This window comes from Eurytemora carolleeae, unplaced genomic scaffold, assembly GCF_000591075.1.
Source record: "Eurytemora carolleeae unplaced genomic scaffold, Eaff_2.0 scaffold16, whole genome shotgun sequence".
Classification (NCBI taxonomy): domain Eukaryota; kingdom Metazoa; phylum Arthropoda; class Copepoda; order Calanoida; family Temoridae; genus Eurytemora; species Eurytemora carolleeae.
The window spans coordinates 239,678-249,469 of record NW_019396244.1 but is presented as its reverse complement, the minus strand read 5'-3'; the positions used below and the strand labels follow the sequence as shown (position 1 = coordinate 249,469).

General features: G+C 35.4%; 2 protein-coding genes across 2 annotated transcripts in view; one reads left to right on the top strand and one right to left on the bottom strand.

The window, feature by feature from the left end:
* LOC111699227 (uncharacterized) overlaps positions 1-2,025 on the top strand; it is a 3,768-nt gene extending 1,743 nt beyond the window's left edge. The window contains exon 2 of the mRNA XM_023469840.1: positions 805-2,025. Within this exon, the coding sequence (XP_023325608.1) occupies positions 805-1,897 (1,093 nt within the window). The 3' untranslated portion in view covers positions 1,898-2,025. The remainder of the gene's footprint in view (positions 1-804) is intronic.
* Positions 2,026-6,295: 4,270 nt separating this feature from the next.
* Positions 6,296-9,792, bottom strand: part of LOC111699226 (cAMP-specific 3',5'-cyclic phosphodiesterase) — a 132,616-nt gene continuing 129,119 nt past the window's right edge. Inside the window, exons 15-16 of the mRNA XM_023469839.1 lie at positions 9,264-9,446; positions 6,296-8,602 (exon numbers count right to left, since the gene is read on the bottom strand). Of these exons, the coding sequence (XP_023325607.1) occupies positions 8,234-8,602; positions 9,264-9,446 (552 nt within the window). The 3' untranslated portion in view covers positions 6,296-8,233. The remainder of the gene's footprint in view (positions 8,603-9,263; positions 9,447-9,792) is intronic.

Below are 9,792 nucleotides of genomic sequence, written 5' to 3'. Positions count from 1 at the left end.
ATAGAGGTACCAAGTACATAGTTCATATAATAGAGGTACCAAATACATAGTTCATATAATAGAGGTACCAAGTACATAGTTCATGTAATAGAGGAACCAAGTACATAGTTCATATAATAGAGGTACTAATTACATAGTTCATATAATAGAGGTACCAAGTACATAGTTCATATAGTAGAGGTACCAAATACATAGTTCATATAATAGAGGTAAGAAGTACGTAGTTCATATAATAAAGGTACTAATTACATAGTTCATATAAGAAGTACGTAGTTCATATGATAAAGGTACTAATTACATAGTTCATATAAAAGAGGTACCAAGTACATAGTTCATATAATAGAGGTACCAAGTACATAGTTCTTATGATAAAGGTACTAAGTACATAGTTCATATGATAAAGGTACTAATTACATAGTTCATATAATATGGGTGCTAAATACCTAGATGAAGTAATAGATGTACTAAGTACATAGTTCATGTATTAGGAGAGCCAAATACTTAGATATATTAATATAATTACTAAGTACATAGGTAATTTAAAACAGGCACCAAGTACCTAGTTGAATTAATAGAGGTACTACTAAGGTAATTTAATGGGCGTGTGAAGTAGATAGTTTTTTGAATAGGGGTTTCAAGTACATAGTGCATTTAATAGTGTACATATTTCATTAAGTATGGGTTCCAATACATTAATAACTAACATAAATGAAATATTGTTGTTAATTGAAAATCGGATCTATTATAGAATATAATTAACTAAATGTTTTGTTGTTCCATTGTTTAACTTATTATTTTTTACAGGGCATTCACACAATCGGGACAACTGAAAACTCATCAAAGACTCCACGCGGGGGAGAAACCATTCGTCTGCTCTCATCCTGGTTGTAACAACAGATATACTCACGCTAATAGACAGTGTCCGGACCATCCGTTCGCTAAACCTCAAAGATCTGCTGAGATTATTCTCCAGCCTAATATATCATCTGGTGAGGATAAGAACCAGGTACTGGCCTGGTTGGAGAAGTATAAAAGGGAGAAGGAGGATAAAACTCCAGGGAAGTTTAATCCTAACGAAACCCCTGGATACCAGGAGGAGAACCTAAGCGAGGAGATCCCAGAGTTTAAGAGAAATAGATCTAAGAGAGGGTTGGCGGAGGAGATGGAGCAATGTATTGATCAGGAGAACCAACCCTCCTCAACCCAGAGAACAGTGGTAGCTCAGCAAACACTAAACCAGGCTCTACAGCGAGCTGGAGAAAGGTTGGAGAGAAGGATATCCGTCCCGTTCACGCAGCTACATGAGGAACCGCAATATTACACACAAGGATTCATGTCGGAGAGAAGATCAATCCTCTCACCGGCTAAGAAGCCAATCCTGGAGCACCATTCTCCTCTGAAAGGGATCCGACGAACCCTCGGAGATATTACTCCAACCAAGAACTGTAGATCCGACCAGTTTCACTCTGATCTCGACCTTCCATTCAATTTCGGTCTTCCCACATCTCCGGCATTTTCTTCCGAGTTCCTGCTCCGAACTCCGATCTCAACGGAGAAATGTCTCTCGTCTCCGATCCACGGTAGTCCGGCGTTAAAGCTGAAGAAAAGGTTCCAGGAGAGGTTTCAAGAAGAGAAATTGATAGAACGAGAAGAGCTGGCTAAACCAATCCACTGGCATGAAGAAGATTTCTCATCCCCAGTCAAACGAGAAATATCATCTCCACTCTCATACGAGTTCTCCTCTCCGAGCCGTGATACAAGCTCTCCGAGTCACCGAACAAGCTCCCCGAGCCACCGCGACACAAATTCTCCGACCCTGCTAGTAGCAGCAGCGCTAGTAGAGCTGCAGGATACATCTAGAGAGGATATTCCTCTCAACCTAACCAAATATAAATAATCTAGAATATTTATTCTAAATTCTACATCTCGTCAATTTATAGTGACAATTCAAATTTACAGTCTGTGTGTGTAATGTGTATTTGTTTGTGTTTTTATACCCTGTAAATATATTAATTTAAAAAAAAACAATTTGTTAAAATATTAAAATAAGATCACGATACAACTTCAGATATACAATGGAATTTTATTTTTCTTGCTTTTGAATGTTCTTTCTTAAGCTCTAAACTAGTTTGGTAACATTCGAACTCCCGCCGTTTAGTCGCGCTTTTTTTCTTAAATTACGATTTTAGCTATTTTTGTCTAACAAAATCGACCCACTTAACTTAGAATCTCCCGAGTTCCCCAATCCAAATTTGAGGCAAATCGGTCCAGGGGTTCCTGAGATATGATCCGACAAACAAACAAACAGTGATTACAACTTTATATAAATAGATAACTAGCTTGGGAACCCAGTATCACTATTACGATTTTTACCGGAAACCTAAATTATCGATATAAAATTCGACCCGCTCATTGAGTGGCACTCAACTCAGACTCTCAAAACCAAGCTAAGAACATTCCAATGGGTCTCCCGAGTACACCAATCAAAATTTGAGGCAAATCGGTCCAAGGGTTCCTGAGTTACGATCGGACAAGCAAACAAACAGATTACAGATAACAACTTTTTATTTAAAGATAAAGAGTTTTTAGATTTAAATATTTGTAAAATTGCAATTATGAATTATTTAATGTTTCTTTTTATCTTTTTTACGTCAGTTTCCGAGTTTGTTGATACTGAAACATTAAAAACTTACGGACATTTTTGAGGGTTAAAATCGGAAAATGGAGCATAAGATGAACCATGAGTTGTAATCAGTAGTAGAGAATGGAAGATATCTTAACCATGCTTTAAATAGGGGTCAGAGGGAGCACAGGATGAATATAGGGGCGGACTAGAAGGGGGGGGGGGGCACGGGCCTGCACCTGAGCTCCTGTTAGGAGGGGTCCGCCTCCCTCCTCTATTCCGACCCTGTGTTCATCCTGTACTCCCTGATATGGAATAAAAGCATCATTGGATGAAAGTTACAACGAAAATCCGAACTAAATAAATGACCTGAAATACCCGTTACAATTATTTTGTCATCTTACTATTTATACTGTTTATTTATCTGAGAAAGGGTACCGTTGTTAATCGGGTATGGTCCTTATTAAAGGAGTGTCAATTGAAATTACTACGAATCAAGAATATTCGAACGAACTAGAACTCCTGAAAATATGAAGGTGTATTCCAATAAAGAAATAATGATTTAAAAACCATCGCACGAAAATCTGAAAAAGGGAATTTAAGTTCATTTTATGCGGAACTACGTGTACGGATTTGCGATTTTTATTATTTCCTCTTAATGCCAATCAATCAATCAAACAATTCTAGAATTATTTAAAATGAATCTGTGTAGAAGGATAGACGACCTTCAAATGTCGTCTTGTATAATGTAACTTTTCTTCGGTTTAAAAATCAAATTCTTGTTTTTTACTATTTCAGAATAAAATGAAGGATTAAAGTTTTACAAACACGCGAGTAAGAGAAATTAAAATTGTATTTTGAATTACTAAAAAAAACTTGAGACATGATAAAAAAGTACCGGAACTGAGTTTTTGCTATTAACTCAGATTTTAAATCCCTATCTCTTTGCAACCCAAAGTCGCAGACCTTATATATTTTAAACTATGTATTCTTTCAGATTAAATAATTTAAGCTTGAAAAGCTTGAGTTTGTGCCAAAAACCCAGTTCCAGTATAGTTTCAATGCAAAACCCGACCTTAGAGAATAATTTCCCATAAAACAAAAAGTATCAAGTTTAAACCTTCATTTTCCAATCAGATTTAATTCAGAATGTCTCTCGAAAATGTAAAGTGCTTGTATAATCAAATTACCATGGAAAGAGAAGTTCATTAGATACATATATGTCTGCAGGGCCAAGCAAAACAATGTCTGAATGTCCAACAATAATCTTCAAAAAGTTTTCCTGAAGATTATAATTCAGCGCTAAAAAATCTGAACTTTTCTTTTCGCTTGTTCCTTTTGGAAAAGTACGCTGAAATAGAAAGTATTAAATCTGAGTATTTTATTCCTATTTCTTTGCAAGCCACTGTCGCAGAACCTGTAGATATTTTAAAATAAGAATAATCTAAGTTTCAAATATATAAGTGTTTACACAATTAGGTTTTAAAGATATTGGGATTTGAAAATTTAAGTTTGTGAGAATAAGACTAAATTCGTTCAGTTCTTTTCTATTTGATGAGGGGATAAATGTTTTTAAATTAAAATGATTGTTCATTGGTTCTTATTAATTAGGGACAGACCGACTAATGTAAGTTAGCTAAACTGAGTATGCAGTGTTGTGGACTAATTCTTCATTCATTTAAGACATATTAAACGTTTCCACGATGTATAATTACTGAATTTGAGTGCATAGTCGACGTTCAAAATCATGAATTTGGGTGGGTACGTTTTCAGAATCGGTTTTTTTAAATTATTAAATAACGACGACGATTCACGATGTACGACTTTGTGTCCTCGTAGTTTTAGTTTTGGTTTCAAACAAGGAGTGTGGAATACAAAGGAGATACAACTGACGCGGCCCACCCTGCCATATGGTAATTGTTTCTCCCTTCTATTCCATACTCCATGGTTACAAATTAGAAAATTCTACACATTTTGTTCTTCTCAATACCTCTTCAATGAAAGCTGTTCTATGAAAGGAGTTATGTTTAAAAAAGATATAAACAAAGGATGTGACTTCAGAGACGATTGTAAGATATTTATACTGTTTGTTTCCAATCCTTATCATTACGATTCCCTGCAACTGTAATCTTATTGGTTTCTTTGCCAAATCCTTTAATAAGCCATTAGCATTAGGTTACTATATTTAAGGCAGAATACATAAAGTTTCAAGAGTTTTTGGTCGTCTTTACAGTCTCATCCTTTGTGGGTAACCCTGTATACATAATTGTAATCCCGTCTTTATCTCTTTTTTGTAATTGCTAAAATGGTGTAAAAGAAAACTAATGTACATATCCACATATTTTTATTTTCATGTTTTTTACCAATATAATATGGTTTTGTGTAAGAAATAAACATATAATGATAATAATAGTTATTACAAATCTATAGTATTACACTGACATGTATAATATTATATTTCGTATATTCTTCATATATATATGTTAACGTGAAGGCAAATATATTTGGAAAATATATAAAATTTTAATCCCACAAATTTGAGATTTATATATTTAAGTATTTAACACAAATCGTTAATTTTCACGAATATTTTAAGGGTAACAGCCATTTAATCGTAAGCAAAGGGGGTTACACAGGCCCTTTGAAAACTTCTAACAATGAAGAGGGGGGGGGGGTCTAACAATGAAGAGGGGGGGGGGTCTAAAGGGTCATCACAAAATTTTAATTTATAAACTATCGTTTTCTAAAACATGATTTTTGTGTGTTTATACAGAGTGTATCATCATAAAAGGTTACATAGAAAAGTATTATCTTTATTCAGCAGTTTAGATTGTTGAGTTCAATATTTTTGAATGAAAATTGAAGAATTCAGACACAACCCTTCTCTATGTAAAATTATAAATAGAACCTTTTTTATCTTCCAGTTCAGAAAGATTGAAATCAGAGAGGTTTAATTTTAAGATTTGGCCTCATTTTCTTATCTTAATATTATTTTATGAAAAAAGGTGATGTACTAAAAATTTGTCGTGTTTATACATAATAAAAAAACAATAAAATATTTCAAGAAAAACTAAACAGACATATTTATTACAATAATTGAAAATATTTGAACTATTTTTGAATAAAATATGTGTGAGTCGACGAGAGTCTAAGGTAGAATAAAATGATTTATTTTCTATTTTTGAAAACTAAAACTAAAAAAACTAAAAAAAACTTAAAAAGAAGACCAGCTCCCTTTAAAGGCAAAATTAAGATCAACTGGTTTGAAATCTACTAGCTTGAAATCTACTAGCTTGAAATCTACTAGTTTGAAAACTTCTAGACTGAAATCTACTAGCTTGAAATCTACTAGCTTGAAATATACTAGCATGAAAACTGCTAGCTCAAATCTACTGGCATCAAGGGCGTAAACAGGGAGGGGCAAGGGGGCAGTGTCCCCCAGACCTATAAAGGGGGGGGGGGCGTAGCCAACCCTAGAAACTCAGAGCTATCAAGCTTTTCAAATCTGAAACTAAAGAGTGGAGAACATAAAAACATTATTTTGCTATTTTTTTATGTTAGTTTTGTTTGAAGGAGAGATAAAATAGTACTTGTAAGGAGGTAATTGGACTGTATGTGTGCCTTTAAAATATCCAAGAAGCCAAATGTTTTGAATTTACAGTTCAAGTTTTGCCCCCCCCCCCTAGGAGTTCCTAGAGAGGGGGGCGCTAAAAAATTGTTTGCCCTCCCTAGATTTATACTTGTGTACGCCCTTGTAGCATGAAATCTACTAGCATGATATCTACTATAGCATGAAATCTACTAGCTTGAAATCTAATTGCTAGAAAAATACCAAGTAGAAATCTACTAGTTTGAAATGAATCTACTAGATTTAGATTTTGCAGCTAGTTTGACAATTACTATTTCTACATCTATTTACAAAAAAATATGCTTATATTAAAAATATCAATTGTGCAGTTGTCACGAAAGATAAAAGTACAGTGCAGTACAAACACAGTACATTACATTATGGCTCATTACAGTACGCTTTAGCACAGTTCAGAACATTTAGACAATTGCTCAGTATAGTGCAGTGTTTACAGTGTAAAAGAAAACAAAAAACAAATTTACTTAATTTAAATCTCCTAATTCTAGAGTTTTAACAATCAGGTTTACATATCACGTGTAAAATTAGTAATAAAATGTCACCCTGTAGTATTTAACATACATTCACACCCTCCCTGTATCAATTAGCAGTTGTACAGCACTGGAGCATGTACCATACACGTTGTACAAGCGTGTAATTGTTTGTACAGGTTTGCATTGATTAGAAAAATATTCAGCTAATTTCTGTATAAGTTCTTAGTTAAGAATTAATTACAACAATAAATAGATATTTTTTGAACATTTTAATAAGATTTGATATTTCTATAATTAAAATAAGCAATTCCATTCTTTTCTTTGTGGATAGGAAGAGGTATATGAGGAGAAAGGAAAAGGACAGAGGATATGAGGAGGACAAGGACGAGGAATATAAAAAGATAGGACAAGGACGAGGGATATAAGACGATAGGACAAGGACGAAGGATATACGAAGATAGGACTAGGACAGGGGATATAAGGAGATAGTAAAAGGACGAGGGATATACGGAGATAGGACAAGGACAAGGGATATTCGGAGAAAAGACAAGGACAAAATCATAAGACAAGGACAAAATCATAAGACAAGGACTAAGAATCGAGAATATTTAGGAGAAAGACAGAAGAATCTAAAGAACGAAAAATTAAGGATAACAGGAGAAAGGACGAAGAATCTGGAATATCAGGACATCAGGATATCAGGACATCAGGATATCAGGACATCAGGATATCAGGATATCAGGATATCAGAAACTGGATATATAAACACTGGATTTTCAATGAATATCGGAACTGAACGGAACCGTAGAGTCCCCTTCCATGTTTTAATCCTTTGGTTATTTATATGTTTGTATGTACATTGTACACTATGTACAGTATAAGATTGACTCAGCAAACTGCAGTATGTACACTGGTACAGTATGTAATACTGGTAGCACAATTTTGTATTTTCTTTTACTGCATTATTTCATTTTCTTTCAGTAGTCTCTACTTTTACGTTAGGACTTTATCTTCTTACTGATGCATCTTCTTCTCTTACTGCAGTCTCTTTCTCTCATACTGGAGACACTCTTTTTAAATTTACTGCAGCATCTTTCCTTATGTAATCTCTTTTTTCTCCGATGCCAGTCTCTTCTTGTCTTACTGCAGTATCTTCATATCACGCAGTATCTTCATATCACACAGTAGAATCTTCTTTGCTACAGTAGCTTATCTTCTTATTTCAGGTATTACCTGCAGTATCTTCTTACTGCAGGTTTTGACACGACTTGAGAAAGAACGTTGGGGGACATAAATGATTATTTTGGCCGCTGCGTGACTATTTTCTAATATTCCTCCACTCTATAAACTATATTTTAGATCACAATGTTCCTAGCGTCAGATTCTTCTAGACTTGCATTTTCAATCGATATGTACGGGTTATTCACACCTTTGTACGCTTTGTGCATGTAAAATGTAATTTTGTCCCAATTGCCCGGTTTGGCGAAGAAACTACATTCCTGTGTTTTCATCCCGATTGTGCCGTTCGTCGTCATCCTCGTCCTGGTCCTCCTCCTCCTCCTCTTCTTGAAGCGTAACCTGGAGCTGAACTAATCCCGTTCTATTCTCATCCTCTCCTCCCTCCTCCTCACTCGTCCTCACACACTTTCCATCCTCCTCTGGGGAATCCTCAAGGGACCCACATCGTCCTTCGTCCTCCTCCCTGAGGTCATTAGAGGACGAGGATGGACTGACGGGCATCTGTGACTGATACCAGTCCCTGTTATCCTCCAGAGCGTCCAGGATATCCTGAGCATCAGGATGAACTAGATCAGCCCAGGTCTCCCACAAGGGATGAACAATGTAGTCGATGAATCCGACCTGAAAAATTATATTTCATCTTCAGTAAAAAAACGACATTGAATTTAGACTATCCTAAGATTTCTCTATGGTCACATAGAACATATCCTGACCTGAGAATTCTCTGTGGTTGCATTGAATCTATCCTAACCTTAGAATTCTCTATGGTTGCATTGAACCTATCCTGACCTGAGAATTCTCTATGCAGGTTGCATTGAACCTATCCTAATCTAAGAATCCTCTATGATGGCATTACACCTATCCTAACCTAAGATTTTTCTAAGGTTGCATTGAACCTACCCTTACCCGAGAATTCTCTATGGCTGCATTGAACCTATCCTAACCTGAGAGTTTTCTAAGGTTCCATTGAACCTACCCTTACCTGAGATTTCTCTATGGTTGCATTGAACCTATCCTAATCTGAGATTTCTCTGTGGTTGCATTGAATCTAAACTAACCTAAGAATTCTATATGGTTGCATTGAACCTATCTTAACCTGAGATTTCTATATGGCTGCAAATAAGCTATCATAACCTGAGATTTTTCTATGGTTGCATTGACCCTATCCTAACCTGAGATTTCTCTATGGTTGCATTGACCCTATCCTAACCTGAGATTTTTCTATGGTTGCATTGAACCTATCCTAACGATTTCTCTATGGTTGCATTGACCCTATCCTAACCTGAGATTTCTCTATGGTTGCATTGAACCTATCACACATAGGAGAGATATCCAACCCTGCCTCTCTCTCCTTATCTCCCTGCTGGAAGAACTCCTCCATGATCCTATCACACCACTGTCTGTATAAATCCAGGGGTTTGGTGGGGTTGGATAGATCAGCACAGTGAACCATATTCTGCAAAACCTGGAAAATTTACATTATCAGAAATTAATTAAACTTATTTTTTTTTTCAGTTTCATATCCAGCACATATTATAGGGAGGGGTTTTTGTTCAATGTGAAAATAAAAAAATAAGCAATTATATTTTGGACTGTTCGGAAATATTTAATTTAAAAAGAAAACTTCTTAAGGGGGGGGGCGAGATTTACTTGTCTTATACTTTAACCAACCTGTATTCTATCTGTATAGTTGTCTAATAGAAGAACTCCACTACCAGGGGGCGAGATTTACTTGTCTTATACTTTAACCAACCTGTATTCTATCTGTGTAGTTGTCTAATAGGAGAACTCCACTACGGGGGGGGGGTGTA